Here is a 23,784-nt window from a genome sequence, read left to right on the forward strand (position 1 = left end):
GATAAGCCTAGGCTTGCACATAAATAGAAATCACTGAGCTAAGAAAATAACAGTATAGGCTATATACTGTATATAAGCTACTCATATAGGAATGTCACTCTATAGCGATAGCTTAGTGTGAAGCTATTTTAGATTAAATAGCATGGGAACACGGAGATATTACACTTCTAGCAATAATTAGAACACTAGTCTGATCTTAAATGTAAATATATTGTTGTCAGATATTTAAATTATAAAGTTAAAGCATGCATTTAACCTTCGGCTGCACCTATTTCCATCCTTGGTCATAGGTGAGCAGTGGACTAAAATAATACCACTTTATATTCTAGTCCTACACACATGCCTTGAAAGCTTAATCAGATAAATTAGCAGTCTGTGTGAGTCTTTCATTTCATTTGGTCTTTCATTTCTCCCAATCTTGGCAGTAAAATTGTAGTGTAGTGTTGAGCTTTCTAGTAAACATCAACATGGTGTGTGTGTGTGTGTCTTTGGGACAGATTTGTTTCCAGACGTATTAATAAAATATGGTCTCAGGCCAGGTGTACACTGAATCCCTTTAAGAGTACCTAGGGGCATATTTTCTCTATCTCCTCCCAGTTCTGCAACTGTGAGGTGGAGACTGCCATCTGTTACACACACACACACTCATACACATCTGCATACTACATAGAAAAAGTAGAAGAAACTCCTCACCTACAAGCAAAAGTTCTTATGCACATTGACATGACAAAATTAAATTTCCCCCCTTGCTGTCTGGGTGGCATAATCTCCTCTGTCAATCATAATGACACTAGCCATTTCTGGGCATCTGTGAGCTCATGAATGTAGATGAGGATGGATAGCACTATTGTTTGAGTGTGTTACACCACCCTCTGGTGCAGCATGAGAAAAGTTTAAGAAGATGCCATTGGCTGTCTTCATTTGTCTTGGATGGAGCACATGTTCATCACTAGCGTGCTCAATTAGAAGCTGTATTATATGTATTATATGGTGGGTGGGATTTGGGTAACACAAAATTGGAAGGAAAACCTAGAGAATCTTTTAGTGTAACGCATGCTGATGTTTGGTGTGAACCATGACTGTAGACCTGTAATCACCCACCCCCCCACACACAAAATCGTTGCCCCTTGATTGGCTGATGGCATAAATTGCATGAATGAGCAATATTTTCCACACAGTGAAAAACATTCTTTAACACACAGACACAGACACATTTTCTTGCCTTTCTCTTTGATGATTTTCTTCATGTTAATTCCAGTCTCTCTGACTTCATCATCAGTTGGATTCAGCACTACAAAAATATAAGCATAAAGTAAGTATATGTGACATTTTATGTGAACCGTCCTAGATGAACTATTTTATACACACAAAATGGAGTTCAGTATTCTGTGTGTGTGTGTGTGTGTGTGTGTGTGTGTGTGTGTGTGTGTGTGTGTGTGTGTGTGTGTGTGTGTGTGTGTGTGTGTGTACCCAGGTGCTCAGGGCTCCGTGAATGTGGATGTGGAGAGCTGGACACACTGCTGCTGGCATGGGAGGAGGGCTGTGAGCCTGGACGAGGGGTTTCCTCCAGAGATGGAACTGGAGATGGACTTTCCTGTACACACTCCTGACACAAACACATGCAAGTACACACACAGAGCCCACTGTCTTAAACTTTAAATTAGTGTCATTTGGTCTCAGTGTAAACACACAGAATAAAGAAAACATATACGTATAATTGTGTCTGTGTGTATGTGCCAGCCATCAACCACTACCTTGATGACGGATGCTGCAGCTCTGGACACTGGGCTGTGCATCTGTGCAGCAGCAGCCATGTTGGCAATGGTGTTGAGGTGGTTCATCTGGTTCATTGCCATGGCAACAGAGGCAGGGGGCAGACTGACAGGCAACAGGGGGTGGGGCATCATCATAAAAGGCAGATCTAGACCTGAGATTAAGAAAGGGCAAATTGGAGGGGGAGAGAGTGAGAGAGAGCGAGAGAGAGAAAGAGAAAGAGAGAGAGAAAGAGAGAGAGAGACCGATTTAAATCATCCATCCATGATTTAAGGGAGTTTCTAATACTGAATTTGCTGTATAATAACCACATAAGGAATAGAATGAGTGAATGGATGAATGGGTGAATGGATGAATGAGTGAATGTGTGGATGAGACACTCACGGTTGGCCAGGAGGGGGCTCTGCTGCAGTGAGGTAAGGTGTGAACCAGAGAGGCTGGCATGGGTCAGTCCATGCGGTGCTCCAGAGGAGGGGGGTGACTGCAGCTTTTCCTTATCCCAGGATGACTCACTGCCCCCTGGAGAGAGCACAGAGATGGAGAAGAAGAGTTGGAGAAAAAAAAAGGAAACTGAGAGGAGGACAGAGGAGTCTGGACCCAATAAAACAGGGTAAAAAAAAAAAACAGTACATGGTCACTAGCCTCAATATATTGTGGTGTTCTCTTTTCAAAAGGTGAACCAGGTGAGAATCTACTACTCATAATTAGGCATTATTCAAATGATCTTCCAGTCAAACTGCATGGCAAACTAATTTTCTGTAATCAGTTCTCATGTACGTGAATCCCTTAAGCTTGTTTTATGGAAGAAGCCCACATATAAAGTCCAGGTCCAAAAAGCAAGCACATGGTTAAAGTGCGTTCATGGCAGCCTGGCTATTTTACTGGTAATAATTAAAGTCAAACATATGATGGGATTCTCCAGCTTTCCAACCTGCACCAGTAATATTCATAAACAAATCAATGGGATACAGCTGAGAAACCAGTTGTTAAGTGCTATAAAAGACTTAAGTTGAATTAGCTGAGAGCTGAGGTTGAAGAGGAGGGGAGAGAGGAGGTGAAGCTGAGAAGAGGAAATCATTGTCTAATTCCGCTTAATAAGCAACGGAGGTCCTGTGAGTGATCCAGCAGATGGTGTTTTTGCAACAGATTGCAGTGAGTGATTCTTTTAATAATAATGTGAATTAAATTCTTCCTTTGTAGAGCACAGGGAGCTGTTCATATGGGAGTGCTTGGAAAGAGTGAGAGAAAACAAGCAGGCAACGTAATGGCTGAGCTCACACCTGAGGCTAAGTGTGTGTAGGTTTGGGTGTGTGTTTTATGATTCATGTGGCAGAGAAATTGTTTGCAGGAAGGATGATAAACGTTGTACATACATTAACACATGATAATTAACAAGCTCTGTTTTCATGCAGACACATGCATGTTTCCTTGGTATAAAATGAATTTATTCCTAGTTTGATTTAGAAATTAATCCATTTTTGGATTTTGATCATATCAGATTCATCAGAGGTGGGTGCAACAAAGCATGTGAAATTCAAAATCTGCCATCACAGAGAGATTTTTGCATTTAGGTGAGACATAGAGCATGTATTTTCATGTCCTGTTTCATTTCTTATCACCCCCCTTTGTCCTTGCACACAATTTATATCACTGCACTTTAATATGAGAATCTTTATTCCTCCTAAAACTAAACACACCATCCATTCATCCATCCATCCATGACCCGGCCCTAAACACACCAACTGAAAGAAAATCTTTCTTATTATCAGGAAAATAAAATATACATTATAACGATTCTATTAATTATATGAACTTCAGTGTGAAATTACTGATCAAATATTGCAATAAATTATTTGCTACAAATAAAAATAGCACCCTCTTTAACTGCTATAAGAAATGTAAGTACATTTTTTCTCTTTTTGTTTTTAAATTGTGTGTGTTCTTTCATTTGGTATTCTCCCAGTGAAGTTTCTGAGTCAAGACTAACCAATTTTAAACACTCACACCTATATAAGATAGTGAATGATACTTTTTAATATCCTGTATTATTGATGCATAAGATCGAGAAGATAGAACTAATTATTTTCCAAACATTACCAATACTACAAAGTTCAATTCTTTGTGCATCTGTGATTTTTATTCAGTATAAAGTAAAGCTCACATTTCTGAATAACTCTGTTCTTTAGGATACATTCAACTGTACAAAGGGCTTGAAAAGCAGACAGACTTTGGGCTCAGAGCTGCTACAGAGAGGAAAAATTAGTTTCAAAGAGATATAATGTGTGTGTGTGTGTGTGTGTGTGTGTGTGTGTGTGTGTGTGTGTGTGTGTGTGTGTGTGTGTGTGTGTGTGTGTGTGTGTGTGCGTGCGTGCGTGCGTGTGTGTGTGTGTGTATGTGTGAATGCATGCATGTGTGCATGCATATTTGTAAGTGCAAAATTGTTTGCACTGCAACTTCCACTTGACCTTTCCCTGCTCTTGTCAAGCATAATTATGATTAACATAAATGCAATGTAATGATAAACGCTGAACCTGTGTGTGTGTGTGTGTGTGTGTGTGTGTGTGTGTGTGTGTGTGTGTGTGTGTGTGTGTGTGTGTGTGTGTTTACCATCATTCAGTTCTAAATCAGAGAACCTTTGACATGGGTATATATGCATGTGTATGTGCACACATGTGTAAACCACAGTACATATATTGTGGAGTTCAACTATCCTCAGTGCTGGTGCTGATGACCCATTTGGGCTCTGTCCAAAAGCTCCTCTAGTGTTGGCTACTAGAGTAATTAGCCTAAATGTGGTGCCAGCCAGGGAAGTGTGTGTGTGTGTGTGTGTGTGTGTGTGTGTGTGTGTGTGTGTGTGTGTGTGTGTGTGTGTGTGTGTGTGTGTGTGTGTGTGTGTGTGTGTGTGTGTGTGAGAGTGAGAATCTGCACCCAACTTGGCTGTCACTCATGCTTTAAGAATATGTCCATCACAAGACTCCTCCTTAGCCACATACTGACATAGTTAATGGCCCTTAAAAATGTTCATTCTTATATTGTTCTTAGATATCGTAACACACACATAAAACACCTTTGCTAAATCATTCCTCAGCCAGATTCATTCTTTTGACTTCCTTCTTTTTATAGTGTTAAATGAGGACAATTATTAACATTTGTTGAACAAAGGGAAACAGAACTTGCATCATATACAAGCTCTTATTTTTTTCTAATGTGAGTTCCAAACCGTCCAACTCCTACTGTACTTCTTCAATATTAGATGCATCTGCATAAGGTCCTAAAGAAAGATCTAAAATCTGTTATTTGAATCAGGTAATAAATAAAAGGTAGCTTTATCCTAATTAATAAAACTATTATAAAAATCTTCAAATGATTATGCTCTAATGAAATAAAGGCATGTTTACCTTTTTTCCAGCAGGACAATGCTGAATGTAACATTAAGCCATCCATGATCTTTCCGGATGTGCTGATTAACATGAGGACTTCACATTTAGATATGACATAATGTGTAAACCATGACACTTATGAGCATTTGTATTTGAGAAAAGGTGAAAGATACTAAGAATAGGAAACTAGCTACTTCCCTCCTCTGAAGTCTTTCTTTGGCCTGTTAGTCATGCCATCTGCCACACACACTGGCCCTACCTACAGCCCACACTCCTTCTCCAGTTGGCTGGAGATTGAAGAGCATATGTGAGAGAAGCATACATGAATATAACAATGCTAGCCATTGTCTCAGAAATCACTAGTAAAGTGATTCAATGCTGTGTTCACAGCAAAGTTGCAACTTGCATTTCCCCTCTTACAGACAAAAGCCACTGAAATGACTTATCAACTCGAAGCTTCAAATTCTTCTGAAATACCAGTTCCATCCCTGTTTACAGAGGGAAGTCAAATGAATAAGGCCATGCATACTGGGAGCAGTGTAAAATACCCCTTCAATGATATTAAATGAGTTAATAGTAGATAGATAAATAGTATAATTTGTTTTATATCGATAAAAACTGTATACAGATACAGCAAGTCTACACTAAAGCTACAGTGACCATATTTATCGCTTTGATAATTTTGAGAAGATAATCATCAACATAGTTATAATTTGTTGATAATGCTTTTGCTATTGTCTCTAATTGTTGCTGCACTGCAATTTTATTCGAAATTTTGCATGTGCAGTATGTTTGAAGTTTACCAATAGCCACTTAGTCTTATAGCTGTAGAAGATGAGCTTTAGGCGAGGTGGAAAACGACTTTCATACAAGTTGCAAAAAAAACTCTTATAAAGCACCCCAAATGCAGCATTAGCTAGCTATTCAAACATCAAATGGAAATAATCAAAGGAAAATTTATGTGACCAGAACAATAAACAAACAATGTGGAGCTTCTTCTGAGTGGGTTTGTTACTGGTATTGCCACAAAGATTTGGCCCGTTAATGTGTTGTTTGATTTCATAATGAAGTTAGAGTCTTCTTCTCTTTAGGGCTTTCTTTTGAGTGGGCGCCTGTGTTGATGTAGTCAAAGCTCAGCATGTTTGTGTGCATGATGGTTATAAACAGTGTGTGAATATGTGTTTATGCCACCAGGCCCCTTTTAGGCCTGTGAATGTGCTGGGTTTGTGCATGTAAGTTACTCTGCAGTAAACAAAATGTACGATGAACTACTAGCTCACACAAATACTTAAATGGAATGACCACAGAAAGCTCTTCTAGATCACTCACTAAATTGGAGATTTGGCCAGTGGATAAACTTTGCTAAAATGCTATTAGAATATACTGTACTTTTAGTATTGTAGCAGCTATAACTATATAATTGCATTGATTTCTTTTTCAAACATTTATTCCCAGCATCCAATCTAACGTAATTTAAGGATACCAGATACAGAGGAACAAGGAACATTGCCTTGTAGACACTATGTCTATTTAAAGCTTAACATACTGAACACACGCATTCATTAATATTGTTACATCGGCAATTCTTGCACACACTCACACATGCACACAAACACACACTATCCGGGAGCACAATAACAGATTGTAGCGGGTACAGGCAGAGGACTGCACGCTGGCACTCTGTTTGTCATATTTCTTCTGGGCTTCGCCATCTGCCAGGGTGGCATTTTCATGGCTGTTTACCCTAACTCCCGCCAAGGAATCATCTGCCACTGCATAATGCTTCCCTACGAAAAGGGAAAAAAGAGGGGAGGATTAAGTTGGTAATGCAACTGAGACTATTGCTAATTTGGTGTAATTGGGAAGAAATGAAGATAAATGAGGGCGAGGGATGGAGAGGCAATCAGGACGGCAGGCAATACAGCTGTGCTTTTGGCCAAACCTCCCCCCTTGTTTCCCCCTGTATGCTCTCTTTCCCAGTTCCTAAACAAGGTACATGCAAATCCAAGCTAATGACAAATATGCCAGGGTAATATGCGGCAGATTATTCACATTCAACCTGATTTCTGCTGTCCTGAACAAGAAAAACTGCCTGTCTTTTGGTTCAAAAGTCTGAAATATACAGAATCATCAGTGTTTAATATGTCTGATGGACAATGGATGTTAAAATAAACATGCAATATTAATTATGTCATCTTATTCATGTCATTAATGGTATGACTGAATTTTAAGTTATAAAGAATTAGATGCATAATCCAGTGACTTAATTTCACTACACCATTGTCTATACTGAACCACAGAGAAAAATCCATGCCAGTGAATTGACCTTCAGGTAAGCTCTTAAGCTGGATGATGCACATATTAATTTTTTTACAGTGGGTATGTAGTCATTAAAGATTCTAGAATACATTTTTACATTGCTATTTTCAGCTATTTTATCTTATTTTTAAAAGTTATGAGCTTCATGACTACTACTTGATTGCCATATGTCAGCTTCATCCTCATTAGTGTTGTGGGACATACACAGATTTCTGTGCAATTTCATGACACATAATGGAGCTACCTGTATTGTAGAAAGTTAAAGTTCATCAACTGTACCCTGTTTTAATTAAGGGGAATTGCAGTACACAATGAATTGCTACACTGAAGATGATTTCTTTTGCCAAATACCCTACAATCCATTATTGGCACTATTCCTACTGCAGTCAAGCGTGCCATAATGGAGCAGCAAATTTATCTGACAAGTCAACCTCAACTACACCATAGCACAACTCTAATTACATTCAACAGAGTGTGTTAGGTGTAAACATCTCTTTAAAGCTATGCTGCAATTAAAAGCCAAGCTGCGCTATAACACCATGTAGTGTGGTAAATTTAGGGAAATAAGGAAATGCATTTACTTGCAATAAATAAATAAAAATAAAAATTCATCAGGGAAGAGAATAAAAATATTGAAATCATCAGTCATTAATTCTCTCCTGGAATGTGAAAACAATCCACAAGAGATTTGGCACAAAAGTGCATGAATTGAAAGTGCAAATGATAGAAGAGCTCTCTTAATGAAGTGTTAATTGCAGCAAGGAGTCAGATGAAGGTTGTTGTAAATAGCTGCTCTGACAGGAGAAAAGACGGCAGTGCAATGGATTTACCAAAGTGGATCAGTGCGGAAATACTATATTTTTCTTGGTAAAAAACCTTGTGCTAGTGGTGCCAAGGGAACTCTGGGACCATGTAAGCAGTTTTTACATTTTTTTTTCTTTAACCAAGGACCATGGGAAGATCCATGTAATATTATTAGGAGATTCAAGAAAAAAATTCCCAATCTTTTGTCAATAATTTAACCATTACCCTGGAAAAAAAAAACATATGGATAAAAAAAGAATATGGAATGTGATGGTAGTTTTCTGTACTTCACAGTAAAGGTGAGGTCTGAAAGAAAGTGCATTTTAGGTGTTTGCATATGTGTGTATATAGGTGTTAGGTTTGTAAACACCACCTCATCTTTAAATCCACACCATTTTGTAGTGTAAAACCACGTAGGGAAATTGAAAGCAGGCAGAGAGAAAATGGCTTTACATATCCGAGAAAAAATATCTTGAATCTGATATATGAAAAAGAAACTTGTTATAAACTTTTTTCCAGATGTCACATTTAACAAGCTGGAATAATAGTAGAAGAAATAAAATGATCTCAACATACTGTGTAATTATTTCTATCCAAGTCCATTGCTTCTTTCACCACTGCCTCTCAATCACCTCCATTATATTTATGCATCCACCTTAAGCTTAATGAACTAAGCTTACATCTGATGAACAAGCTAAACATCTCAGCAGCCTCTCTAAAGGAGTCCTATATTGTGTATAAGATGGCACAGTCTTTCACTTACCCTTATAAGAGTAGCACATTAATGGTCATCAGAGGACTCTGTTCTCTTTGAACGGTTTACAACATCTCGTCTTTGATCATAAGTAGTACTCACTTCACAGGGAGCTTGAGAATATGTCTCTTTGATATTGCTGCGCATTTACATGTCAATGAGTGGCATGGAAGATGGGGGCCAAACTAACAAAAAAGTATCTCTCTATCTGTCTGAATGCCACACAATTGGTGAATGTGCCAGAGAACAAAAACATATACAAATTAAATAAGTAAATATGCAAATTCAGTAAATAAATGAAAATGAAAATTTCTTTCTTTTCAGTAGCTTGATTCACAGATACAAGGAACTCGCCGGGTGTTTAATGATTTCTCTGCAGTCCATGGCTAATTTGGCTAGAATAGGAGCCAAAGTCTGCTCCATCTTTATGGACTTTCATTAGATGACATTTTGAGGCTCATTTGAAATTAATCCCTGCTTGGACCCTTGTGGCAGCTCCGTTGTCAGGTGGATGACAAATGAGGCAGTACATTGGGGCTCCGGGTGGACACATCCACCCATCCTGCTTGGCCTACTCTGTTAATACACTATCATCTGGTCAAACAGACAAGCAATTCCCAAATCTCATTACCAACAGGAACTATGGATCATTACATGGAATGTATTCCCATTAGCTGGACCAAAGGTTGGGACTAAATAAGGATGCTTTGGATACATGCCATGTCACACTGGACACTTTGTTGTATGCAAACCTTTTATCATGCACCTCTCAACTTTTTATTTACACTTCAAAGTGGTGGCTTCTAAGTATTCAGATTCTGGGAGGATTTTTGGACACCGTTTTCATCTGTATAATAAATAAAATTGATATAACTATGATAATGTCTAGTAACAATTGTAGCTACTGTATAATATATAAAAATGAATATATAAAATATATAAAATATAAACATGTTTGGCAGATAATTTTATGGCTACTTAACATGGATATTTAACATTTCATGGACACTTAAGTGTAAGTGTTTAGATGTGTACTTGTGTAAATGTATTTTTGATATATGAGATAAATAGAATAAAATTAATAAAAAGTATGTTCCATTGTTTTGTGTCTTATAGTCATAGACATAATACCCAATAGTCAGCTGGAGGACACACAATGGAGATTTTGATACATAAGCCATAGGGACAACAGTTTCGGACCCCCAGGTCACCTTAATTAATTTAATAAAACACAGGTTTATGTAATTCAAACATGAGAAAATGACTAAAATGAAGGTAAAGGCAGGGTCTCCGATTTTTGAAAGCTAATGTCGACATTTGAAATCACAAAAACAAACACGTCCCTAACCCAAATGGGTCCCACCCCTGTATTGATAGCCCCGCCCACACATACACAACCCAGGCAAATAATGGAAAGAAATGTGTCTATCCGGGAAGAACAATACGATTGCAGATAAACAAACAAGCAAAAATGACACACAAGCATAATCATGCAAAGGACGGCATATATTAGTCCTGTGAAACAAAGCAAAACCAACGTTACTCACCTATCGAGAAGGAAAAAAGCGCCTCAGCATTTTAAGTAAAGTTGAATTTCCCGAGTCAATAACTCCTGAGATAAACAGTTACTACACAAAACGCAGTTGTAGCTGCCTCTCTACATTACTACGATAGAAAAGAGGTGTTATTTGTGTAGTAACAGTGTTTAGCTCAGGAGTTATTGACTCGGGAAACTCCAATCTGTGAATATGCGGACAACTTCCCGCTCCTTCAGTTCTCTCCAGCGCTGGAAAGCTGATCCTATATTAACACGTCCTTCTTATTGCCTTATTGTAAGCCTTTCTTCGCTTTCTTTCATTGTTTTTATCCTCCAAGTCAATGTTAAAACCGCTTTCTGTTAACTTCACACATGCGCACTGAACACTCTCTCATATTGACAAGCCCCACCCCTTTCTGCTCATTGGCTACATGTTTGTTTTGAATTTTGTTTTTGATTTTTTTTTTTATTCGGCCCGACTCTTTTCTGAAGCATTTCTCAAAAATCAGAGACCCTGCCTTTAATTAAGGGGCCACATGGGGCAGTACTGGTCTGTAATGATCACTGATCACCGATCAGTAGTTTTTAAATATGTAAAGGGGCCTGAAAATTAGAGTCATTTCTCATGTTCCTGTCAGACTAGAGAGGACAGTTTAAATGAATAACAATTTCTAACAGATGTTTTAATTCAAGGGGCAGATTCTTGGCATATATTTTAACTCAGTAGTCAAAGGAAGATTTGAAGATATCAACATTGTGCCTCAAAATGGCACAGTGTCCTGAGTTGATCCTGAATTCAGATTACTGTCTATGAGGAGTTTTGCTTCTCATGTTTTTTGGTGTCTCTAGTTTATTCCCAGGTCTCAGATACATGCAAGAAGGTGCCTTGTCCTTAGAATGTGTTTGCATGATGCCCTGTGATGGTGTAGCACATATCCTGGCTTTGTTCACCCACCATGTGCCCAGTTCCAGACATTAGAACTGGGTCCACCATGACCCTGACAAAGAGGATAATTAAGTTGAATGAACAAATGAACAAATGCATGAACTAATGAAGAAATGCATGAATGGTATTTCTGACTCTTCAGCATGTTCTGTGAACTAAAATTCACAGTATATTGTATTTCTGAATTAGTCAATATTGCTTTCTAGGATTTCACAAGTCTTTACTCACTTTTCACGGTCATGAATTTACTTACATTTACCTTTGGATCACATAAAAACACTGAAACAGGTTGATAAATCATTATGCAGAACATCTGTAACACCCAAAGCAGAAAAGAAATAAACATACAGTAATTGGACAGATCAGAAAATGGATGAATTTTAAAAAAGAACCATAGGGGATAAAACAGTCTGTTTTTGTAGGAAACAATGTAAAATGATTAAGAACTTAAATGCAAAGAAATAAATGAAGGAGAAATGGGAGATACAAAAAAAAAGAAAAAGAAAATGCTGACCACTTTGGTAGTCACACGTACTTCCATAAAAACACACCCACACATCCAGTGCTGAGCGACATTCCAGTGCTCTCTTACATACTTGTGACCTCTCTTTCCCACTGTTCTACCACCACTTACCCCAACTCCATGGCTCTCTCTCAGTATGCACATATATACACACACCTGTTTTTTGCTAACTCTGCAAGTCACATGGATGACAGATTTTAGAGCCGTTTAAATTATGCATGACATTTCACTTTTAACTTGTCAGTTGCTCCAGCAAAAAATATATATCAGCTCCTCTCTGATGTCATTTGTGACAGTGATTCTCTCTGACAGTTCTCCATTAGACCAATGAGTCTTTCTGCTCAGCTATATTTCTGCCGGTGCTTAGGACAAAAAAACACATGTTCCTTCTTTTATCCTTTTTTTCCTTCCTCACTCATTCCTTTTTGTTTTTTAAGGATATATTTATATTTAAAGACACCATTTAACAAGTGCTCCTCTGGTAATTGCAGCATCCATGGTCTCTAACTCCAAAGGCTCAAACTTCCTCTGATGTGTTAAATCTTGAATTATAGGTTATTGATAAAAAATATTGATTTCCTTTCCATGCAAGTCTATTATGTGCTTTCTTGTTTCATATGATGGATAAGAGGGAAATTGGAGATTGAAATCTTACCTGAGTACCTAATGCAGATATATAACTGATGTTATGTGGTGTGATCTACCTAGATCTCTTTGATGTTTTTTGAAAAGAGGGATGGAAGGAAAAAAGTAGGGAAAGAAAAACAGGAGCCTTGTCTTGGCTCCTGAGAGAGAGAGAGAGAGAGAGAGAGAGAGAGAGAGAGAGAGAGAGAGAGAGAGAGAGAGAGAGACAGACAGACAGACAGACAGACAGACAGACAGACAGACCAACAGACAGACAGATGTCTCTTCTTGGGACAGGTTTCAACCCATATCAACTTTGAGAGTAACTTTACCAAAGGACACACTGTGATTAAAAACCTTCAGTAACTCTGGCCTAAATCTTACGTAAAGGAGTGTTGAATAATAGACTCTATCAGAATTCTATCTAATTATAATTCTATCCCATTTATTACTGTTAAGGTACATTCAATTTATGACATTATAAAAGCAAGGAAAAAGATTAATGTTTATCTTTGGATGCATTATTGTAGGCTTGGCTACTGACTGACATGGCCAATGAAACCTCCTATTTTTATACGTTCTGAATATTCAGACTCACGCAAACTGTGTGTCTGTGCTTGCTGTTGTTCACTGTGATAAAGCATGTGTGTTTGTGTGTGTGTGTGTGTGTGTGTGTGTGTGTGTGTGTGTGTGTGTGTGTGTGTGTGTGTGTGTGTGTGTGTGTGTGTGTGTGGTGAATGTGTCTTATTGGTAACATAACAATCTAAATGCATGGTCAGGTGGTGAACATTAAGGATGTCATTCGTCTCAATAAAGTATGTCTAAAACACACAGAAAAAGAGAAAGGCAAAGATAAAACTCCTTTACGTGTGTGTGTGTGTGTGTGTGTGTGTGTGTGTGTGTGTGTGTGTGTGTGTGTGTGTGTGTGTGTGTTTGTGCGCGTGTGTTTGTAGACTTTTATGTGCAGCATCTCTCCTGATTCACACTAAACTCTAATCTGTCTCCACACACCAGTGGTCTGTTCATTCCATTTTGACCCTTAATGCAGCTGATGTAATTGTGATTGACTGGTAGAAAGAGGGAACATTTGTCTTAGATGAATTGTGATGGATTGTAGGATGAAACTGATAAACTGATTCAGTTGTACTGATTGATTCAACTGGCTCACAAAATAGTGATTATAGTGTAGTTTTGTGTGTGTGTGTGTGTGTGTGTGTGTGTGTGTGTGTGTGTGTGTGTGTGTGTGTGTGTGTGTGTGTGTGTGTGTGTGTGTGTGTGTTTCTGTGCACGCATGATTATATAAAGGATATATTTGTATGGATGGTATAAAATAATCACAACATCAGGAATGTAACATCACTGCAGTAAATAACAAAGTATTCAGTTACTTCAGTACTCTTATTATCATTTAGATAATTTGTCTAATTTTCCTGCTAGCAAGCATCCATGGAAAAAATACAGTAACATTTATATGAAATTGTGAAATATGCATTTATATGAAACGGTCAGATAAGTTCAAGGTGAGAGATTGACTATCGCTGAGGTCAAGTCAAAATTAAAGATCCTCAGAAAAAGATACCACAAATGTGTGTGTGTGTGTGTGTGTGTGTGTGTGTGTGTGTGTGTGTGTGTGTGTGTGTGTGTGTGTGTGTGTGTGTGTGTGTGTGTGTGTGTGTGTGTGTGTGTGTGTGTGTGTGTGTGTGTGTGTGTGTGTGTGTGTGTGTGTATGTGTGTGTGCGCGTTCAGGACTCTGACCTGCGTTTGAGTTAAGCTCTTCATTTTCAGACTCTGTGCCATTCTGACTGCTTGCTCCATGGAGGCTGTTCATGGCCATCAGGTTCATCTTCTGCAGCTTCATTGCCTCTGCCATAGCCGCTGCTGTAAGACCTGGAAAAATTAACATGTCAGCAATCTGCATTCACACACAAACACATCCATTATCTCACACTTCTTTGGTAAATATTGTAGGCACCGCATCACTGAACTAGGTTTTTTTATTTTCATTTACAAGTTCTTTTGAATATGTGATTTTTCTGGACATTAAGTGACAAAGTGAAAACCTTTTTTTGGTATAAAAAAAACAAAACCCACAACAGAAGTCAGTCAAGTGTATTTTTGTAATTTCAGTTCAGTTAAATGTATTTCAAAATGTAATTATAAATCTGTACAAGTTAAACGTTTAGATAGGAAAATTGGATTATATGATAGACACGACACAGACCACAAAATACAGATAAATATTTTTATTTTTTTATTTATAATCTATTTTATTATTATTAGTCCTTCGTTTTAGTAAGACAATTTACTATTTACTTATAGAACATACCTGTTTTCTAAGATTTTTTTTTAAAAGCATAACCATTGTAGCTCTAGACAGAATTCAACAATGTCTGATTTGATTAAAAACCTACTTTCTCTGACTCCATGTTCAATGAACTCCTGCCTATGAGCGTATGTATGTGTCCCAGGAGGACATCCCTACTCTTGCATACTTCCTGAGCCCTACCTTCAGCTCATCAAGGACTCTACAACCCCAGAAGCCATCATCACTCAGCTCAATTAGGCCCCTAATTAATTCAATTAAACAACAGAGGGGTTGCATTAAGTGATTCATTAAGTGACGTTGCAGGGGCTTTCCTGAACATTATGCTACTAACTTCTTTATAACCCATTCTAGTGGAAAAAGAAAGTAAAGGCTCATGTCCTTCATCCTTTTTTTGTCCCCAGGTTCAGAATGGATGTCACCTTGATCTACTTCATTAACAGTATCGCCTCAGGAATATGTGGCATAATACAGAGAAAGAAACTGGGGGATTTTTGGGGAGTTAAGCTTGGTTGGCACACTTTTATTCATTTTTGTTCTTTTCTGCAAATTGAGCATAAAAAGCAATGTTCAATGCTCTTCTACAAAACATGGTGTGAATTTACCAAGAAAAAGGTACCAGCTTCAGGATTCCACAACAGATCTAAAGCCAAATACTTCTAAGAAAATAATTCCTACTTTAAAATGAAGGTGGGTGAAGACACATGACATTCACATGTATATAGACAATAAACACACTGCTCTTATGCTTCTCGGATGATCCGGCTAAAAACAGGAAATGCAGAAGGTAATAAATTGGGTATGATTCCATGTTTAATCGGCACAGTTTACTTATTTAATGAGTTTTTTTTAACTGTAATACTTCAGTTAGCCACCATCTCTAAAACAGTAGCACACAAACAAATCCTGGCTATAATAAGTAAGGACTGAAATTTTAACTCAATTTCTGTCTCTGAACTTCTTTGAAAATACAATCAAACAGAAAGATCAGCCTCATTAAAATCTTTATACCTGCCCAAAAACTAACTATTAAAGCTTAGCCCTTTTCCCAAGCAATCAATTGTTCTGTTATGCTTTTGTTATTTTATTTGGATGAAACATTTGTCCAGAGTAACCCATAATGCTGATGGCAATACAAAAGCCACAAGATAAGATTTCAACAAATGACCAATAATGAGAGATACAGTAGTTGTAGAACAAACTGAAAGAGTTTGCGAGGCTACTTCTCAGAAATGCTATAAACATCAGGAATGTCATTTATCCTTTAGACAAGCTAAGTCATTCATTTGTAATAAAAACTTGCAAGCAAGGCTAGTGACCACTGGGGCACAGATTGCATATAAATGCCAGAAGCAAGGAAAAAAGGAAGGAGGTAAAAAACACAATAGGCACATTATCCGATGCCTCTGGAGGAGAAAGCTTGGAGATCAAACAGCGTGTGCAACGGTAATTGATGTTCGAGAGAAGTCGCGACCCATAGAAATGGGAGCAGGCGCATGAAAGGCGAGAGCCGTTTTTGTAGAGGTTGGACAAACAGATTGCTTATTGTTTGCCTTTCACATGGCTCTTCAGACCAACAACTGGAGACTCACACCTTTAAAACTCTTGCTTTTGAAGACTAGAGATCTGTGGCAGTGAACAGATGAATTGACCACACTAGGTCATGCTAAGTGGCTAGGAGGATCCATCCATCCTTTTTTTGGAATAAGGCAGGTTCATCTAAGCCAAACTTAATAATAACAAACTTTGTGCAGATATGAAGAAGGGCTTTAATCTGGGGTCTGTGTGTGGATAGTGTGTGTATCACAGAGGTCAGGTCTGAAGTAGTTTGGATTCCTTTTGTGTGACGTTGCTGAATCAGCCCCCCTTTTCTCTAAAAACCTAGACAACAATGTCCAATTTAATTAAAGAGTGGTACAAGAGGTGGGTTCTAGAGGTAAAAAGGTCTAAAGGAGCTTCTTTTGATCTCTAAATTAAAGTTACATCAGTAGATTAATTTCAGCATTGGCAGGTTGTAAGAAGGCTTTTTCTGTGCCTTTGCAGCATTAATGAAATTGCAGCTTCTTGGGGTCAGAAGTGACCAAGGTACGCACCACGTGCCTGCTTCAGATATGCCACTTTCATGTTTCAGTAAAAATAAACAAAAACATAAAACAAGAACTACTATCACAAACTGTAAATACAAGGCAAGAGACCTACAGACTATAGGCAATAACAATAAAAAAAGAACTTTAATAGTGGTGCTAAGAGGCATACTGTAATGAGACACAGGTTAGAGAGATTAGTGATGTATGTAACATGCTGTGGCTAGGGTTAGCAATCTGCTCTGGTACACCTATGACACCTAAATAAGGAGGGAGTAATGAGAAATTAAATATAACCAACGTTTATTTCTAAATAATTAAATAAATACATAGATATCAAGACTAACAAATAACTTTTCTAATGTAACAAAGCCTGTTATTTTTTCTGCAAGTAAAAATGTATCTGTAGGAATAATTTACCAAAGTAGATTACACTGTAAATTTCTAAACAGGTAATGTTTTGTAAAAAACAAAAAAACAAAAAAAAAACAGCTTCTTTATAAACTTATAAACACCTAAACATTACCATTTAAGATTAGCCCAAAATGCCTATAGACCTTTTATGGAGTGTAGATTGTTCACTGATTTAAATTAAAACTGATTTCTACTCACTAACCCCAGATTATACTCAGTGTTACTCATCTTTGGTGTTACAATTCAAAAAGAAATGAATGAACTTAATTTTTTAACAAACACAGCAGGGTCAACAAATTTGATAAGGCCCTATTACAGGTTATCAGAATCCGTTACCTCTCTCTATTTCACATGCAATGACTTGAATGTTCTCCATATTCACTCTGGTGATGCCTAATACTCTCTATATTACATAATGAAAAAGATTTGGGTCTCATATCAACAGAAACAAACTTACAGCAGGGTGACCATATGTGATAAGGCCATATTACAGGTTATCAGAAAAAATTTAATAAATTAAGTAAATATTTAATTAATACAATACTGCTATAGCTACTGCTAATTTATAGATAAAGTGCATTAGCAATAGCAGTATTGCATTAATTAAATTTTTACAATTCGATTTATTTGTATATTGCTTTTAATATTTCACATTGTCTCAAAGCAGCTTTACAGAAGTATAGTAACCGAAAAATGAAAGAAAAAAATAAGCGGTAGAAATGAAATGAAAATAAGAATGAAAATAAATAAATAAATAAATAAATAAATAAATAAATAAATAAATAAATAAATAAATAAATAAATAAATAATTTTTTTTAATGAAGTTATTATATATCTCTAACATCTGTCCTAATGAACAAGCCAGATCTGATGGTGGCAAGGAAAAACTCCCTGAGATTATATGAGGAAGAAACCTTGAGAGGAACCAGACTCAGAAGGAAACCCATCCTCTTTGCTCTGCTCCAGTGTATTTCCCTGATCCCACAGTCTAGATGTTCTATGTCTGTGGACTTCCCCATCCCTCATCAAATATTTATAGCTAGTATTTCCTGATGCAGTGTTCAATCAGCTGGTAGATTTTTCACTTGTAGCCCTCACTGACACTCACATAAACACACTGGCTTTGCAATTGTATATGACAGTATATACCAAAAGGAAAGGAGGCAGATAACAAAACAGTGATGAAGAGTAAGACAAGCAGAAGTAAATAATAGGTTGTGAGAACAAGCTTAGACAGATCAGAAAGAGGGTTACTTGAGTACTCTGTCTCTCACCCACTGAATGCATTGTTAAATTTTGGATTTCTCTCTTTCTTTGGGGATGGAGAGTGAGGGTGTAAGTGCTCCATTTCACTTTGTCTCATGGAAGAGAGAAGTATCAAATTTATACCTGACAGACAGTGAAAAAGAGGTGGGAACAGTCACTATTCATTTGTATTCTTTAAAGAGTAAATATTACCAGTTAAATTCACTTTTGGATGTAAACTGAGACAGTGGAAAGAACAAAAAGAATAAGAAGAAAAAGAAAAAAGTGAGTAATGCTGTATTTACTTTACTCTGGAATTTCTGAATGAAAATGGGATGAGATGAACATCCAACAAAGACGGCCAGCCAGCGGGTGAAATTGAACCCTCACAGTTTCAGTGCTGACAAATAGGAAAAGAGGGAGAGCAAGAATGGGGCTTGCTAGGAGTAGAGGAATAAAAGCCTAAATGAAAAGGAAAGACTTTTTTCTGGCTCCTTACTGTGTCGGTTGTGCAATAAGCTGGCACAGGAGGGAGAGAATAAAGTGTACAATCTGTGTCGTGTAGTTTGTACATAGCTTTACAGTTTGTACAGTTCAGAATAAAAAGATAAATAAACTTGTGATATAATTACAGAGATATAAACAGGTATAATTTTACATAGTATTACATGGTCCTAGTATTTTCCTCTTCAAACAGCCTTAACCCTGCAAATCTGTGCATTATAACTGAATCCCATATCAAGGTAAAATCAGAATCTGTGTCTTTTGAATTGAAATGTGTGAGTCTGTGTGTATTTAACACTTTTTATTTTTGTTCACCATTAACTCAAAAGAATCAAACTAATCTAGTAATTTTTTTATCTCTAACAAATTTCAGATTTATTATAATGGCTACTATAATCAAATTTTTATTTGAACAATTTAGCAATATATTATTATTTTACAAACAGTGATTAGCTTTTTATAAATTTTACAAATTAAAAGTAATTTCAACATTAATTCAAATGAAACATTTGTGTGTCAAAGAAAGCATTCAAGTAGACTACCTAGATTACAACACAACAAACAAACATTGCTGTGTCGGACAACACCGAAGACCATCAGTTACTGTCACGCTCAAGTCATAATAATCACACACACACACACACACACACACACACACACACACACACACACACACACACACACTTTTTACACAATCAAGGCCCATGGTATAAAAAGACTCTCAATCCTCACTCGCCTTGTCAGCTGTTACCAGGCCTGTATATTGTCAGAGTCTTCTTGTGTAGAGATCTTGCTTTGTGTTTCATGTTTTGCTTTAGCCTTGCCTAGTTTTTTGCCGTGCATTTCGACACTGTCTGTCTGTGTTTTCAGTAAACCTCTGTTTACCTGCACTTTGCATATGCCTTGTGACATTGGGTAAAACCACTGATGGGTCTCACTTCAGCACGGTGAAGTTAATAGGTTTTCAAGGAAGGGCTTAGAGGATGAGTTGATCCTGGGCGAAGCTACATCAGAGGCACTTCGTAATTACTTTTAATGAAACTGGATACTGATATGGGGTAGGCTGTTATTAACTAAACCTGAGCTCTCTCTCTCTTACTCTCTCTCACACACACAAACATACACACATAAACACACACATTTGTGCAAAAACACAGCGGTAAGAGGTGTAAAGAGGACAGGACAGGTGTAAATAGCCAGACTAAATGTCAAAATGTCATTTTTTGGATGAATCTTATCTAGAACATTCTGGGGTTGGTGCAGGTTTTCATTCGAATAAAGAGGGAGCCACACATGATTCCACCTGCTTAATCAGTTGATCATGATAAAATAACTGATAGCTGTTTTTGATAGTGAAAGAATAACACTACTTTAGTAATGTTTGTATACTGAACTATAAGATTATGTTATGTAAGTCCTCAAATGCTAGATCTATGTCAGTATGGAACAAAGGTTACAGTTTACATTACTTAGATCACAGCTTACCTACTCACTAATATAAATGTAATCCTCAATAGCCACTTATTAGTGAATAGGGGTAAGAGGTTAAGGGAGCTTTTACTAATTTAACACAACTGGATATTCTCTGAAAGAGTGGAGTGGGCAGAGTGAAGATGAAGTGATGGGATTGAATACTAGAGTTTGTACTGTAGGCGTTCTGATTTGTACGTGTCATCAACACTGGCCCTAAAGGCGCTCTGGGTGGTGGGTGGAGGAGACAGTCGATTAATAATCTTGCATCAGGACTTGTGTGTGTGTGTGTGTGTGTGTGTGTGTGTGTGTGTGTGTGTGTGTGTGTGTGTGTGTGTGTGTGTGCGCGCGCGCGCGTGTGTGTGTGTGTGTGTGTGTGTGTGTGTGTGTGTGTGTGTGTGTGTGTGTGTGTGTGTGTGTGCGTGTGCGTGTGCTTTACATAAGTCAATGCATACATACACCATACACATGCAATATTATCATTTTGCATGCACACACACACACATACACACACAAACAGAGAGGCAATCAGCATTGCAATCTCAATGATTTCTAGGCATCCCTTTAACCCCAGGAACTCGTTAATGTTTCATGGAAAGAGCCACTAGAGTCCTCTCTGGCTGACTCAGAATCTCACAACTTAGCAAAAATAAATGGGCCAAGTGTTCAAAGAGTAACAAGGCACTGCTCACTGGGCAGAAAGTGAGTGGAGAGCACTTTTCCTCTCTCCTACATACTCTCTCTTTCTCCTTTGCACATTTTCTCAATTCTCACTTCTCATGTCATTCTCACTCCTCCACTCATCCTCTCTCTCTCTCTCTCTCTCTCTCTCTCTCTCTCTCTCTCTCTCTCTCTCTCTCTCACACACACACACACACACTCACACACTCACTTTTCAAGGTGCCTTGCATCATATTCTTTAATTACTGGAACTGTTTTTGGCAATTGTAGACAAAATGTCCACTCCAGGGTGTGACACACAACAAACAGAGGGCAACAGCCAAAAAGCATGTGCTTACATTTAAGGATTAATTATGGTGTACAATCTTAAATGAACTGAAACTACAACAATGTGCATTTGGTCAGATATGCAGTGATGTATATGGCACAAAGATATTTTGTAAAGCAAAGTTTTCTTTCAAAATTTCAGATAAATTAAATAAATACATTTCAAGAATTAAAAATTAAAAAGTAACTAAAATAATTAATTGATGTGATCATACAAAGACTTTAAAATTGAACAAATCTTTTTTGTTACTGGCCTCTCAAATCATCTCAATACTATTATTTTCCACCCTTCTTTCTGTTTCTGGGTTCCACTACCCTCAATGAGGCTGAAATCTAAAAATTATTTATAATTGAATGTTTATTTTCAAAAACATTTGCTTGAAAAGTTGAAAAGAGTTTTGTTCTTTGAAAAATAGTTACAAATACTGAAAACGTAAACCAATATTCAGAAATCGGTTGGGAAAAAGTGCACAATTTATATTTCAACATTCATTAACAGAATAATTAGCAGCCAGGGGTTACTAAAGAAATGCACAGGATTATTTAATCATGGCAGAACAATCAGAAAAAAATCTGAATGTTTTGCTTTCATGGATAGGTGACTAGCAAAAAAGCTTGTTCTCTCTAAAAAGAATCTGCCAATCATAACTTAAAGTTGGAAAATTGCATCTAAACAATCCACCATAATAACCTTTCAATTGAAAAGAGCAAGATGGAATGCTTTGGTCATCATACAGAGTACCCTGAACATCAGCATATAAACACCATATACATCATGTTGGTTGAGGGTTGAAGATTTGGAACTTGTTTTTCAGCCACAGGACCATAAAAACCCTGCAGTCATGAACTCCACTTTACACCAGAATATTCTTTAGACAAATGTCCAGCAACAACGAATAATGTTAAGAGGCTGACAGACACCTTTCTTATATAGGAGAGAGTAGAGTATATTTCACCTGCATTGGTGTTCTCTCCTTGTCACTTTTGTCTATAGATTTGTGTCTTGTTAGGGTCCTTTCACTACTTGTAGCATACATCAATACCTGCAGAGTAGGTGTGTCTCCCACAACAGTTTCAAGAGCATGAGAAGATACCGGGAGACGGGTTACACAAGAAGAGCTAGACAGGTATGTAGAAGGGCAACAACCCAGCAGCAGAACTGGTACAGTATCTGTGCCCTTGTGTGAGGAGAAACCGAAGGAGCTATGCCAGAATCCTATAAAACGATCTCAGCAGGCTGCTGGTGTGCATACGTATTTCTGACCAAACTGTCAGAAACAGACTCCATGAAGGGGGCATGAGAGCTCGACATCCTCTTGTATTCAGGAAGGTAAGCATTACAGACTTCTGATGTCCATGTTTCTTTCACCGCATTGCAGATTCCACCAATGAGAGTTAAAAGGATGACACTTTCCTGTCGTTTTATCCTGCTGCTAAAGACACAGAGAATTCACGTCTGCCATGCCTGTGCCTTGCTCCATTATATAAAAAAATGACTCTGAATATTTGCTTCGTTATCTCTCTAAAGACTGTCACTGCACGTTGCTTTTCTGTTGTTTCACAATCTACTAATTGTAAATAAAGTTTCACCATATCCTCAGCAGAAGCTTGGTGCAGTTATTGTGAGCAAGGACAAACCACCAAATATTAAATGTTTTTTTCTTTAAGACAAGCTGATCCTTTTTAACAAATCTAGATACACTGCCTGGCCTCAAAAAAGTTACACATTGTAATATTACCTTGGATCAGCTTTTGCTTTGATTACAGCACCACAAAATTACAGCACCACAGTGACTCTCCCACCAAGATCTTGTATTGCTGATGGGAGAGTCACTGTATATAGTCTCCAGCCCATTCCAAATATTCTCAGTAGGGTTAAGGTCTGGACTCTCTGGTGGCCAATCCATGTGTAAAAATTATGTCCCATGTTCCCTGAACCACTCTTTTACAATTTAAGCCTTATTAATCATATTCATCTTATAATTATCATCTTGGAATATGACCGTGCCATTAGGTAAGAAAAAAATCCATTGATGTAAGAACCTGGTCATTCATTATATTCAGGTAGTCAGTTG

The 23,784-nt window shown here is 37.5% G+C and overlaps 1 protein-coding gene across 4 annotated transcripts in view; it reads right to left on the reverse strand.

Moving 5' to 3' along the window:
* Positions 1 to 23,784, reverse strand: part of dacha (dachshund a) — a 113,008-nt gene that overhangs the window by 27,352 nt on the left and 61,872 nt on the right. For all 4 annotated transcript variants that reach the window (XM_027140005.2, XM_027140004.2, XM_027140003.2 and 1 more), the window contains exons 3-7: positions 14,416 to 14,547; positions 2,158 to 2,292; positions 1,755 to 1,927; positions 1,471 to 1,606; positions 1,223 to 1,291 (exon numbers count right to left, since the gene is read on the reverse strand). In XM_027140005.2, coding sequence (XP_026995806.1) covers positions 1,223 to 1,291; positions 1,471 to 1,606; positions 1,755 to 1,927; positions 2,158 to 2,292; positions 14,416 to 14,547 — 645 coding nt within the window. The remainder of the gene's footprint in view (positions 1 to 1,222; positions 1,292 to 1,470; positions 1,607 to 1,754; positions 1,928 to 2,157; positions 2,293 to 14,415; positions 14,548 to 23,784) is intronic.

The sequence above is a fragment of the Tachysurus fulvidraco genome, chromosome 21, assembly GCF_022655615.1.
Source record: "Tachysurus fulvidraco isolate hzauxx_2018 chromosome 21, HZAU_PFXX_2.0, whole genome shotgun sequence".
Classification (NCBI taxonomy): Eukaryota; Metazoa; Chordata; class Actinopteri; order Siluriformes; family Bagridae; genus Tachysurus; species Tachysurus fulvidraco.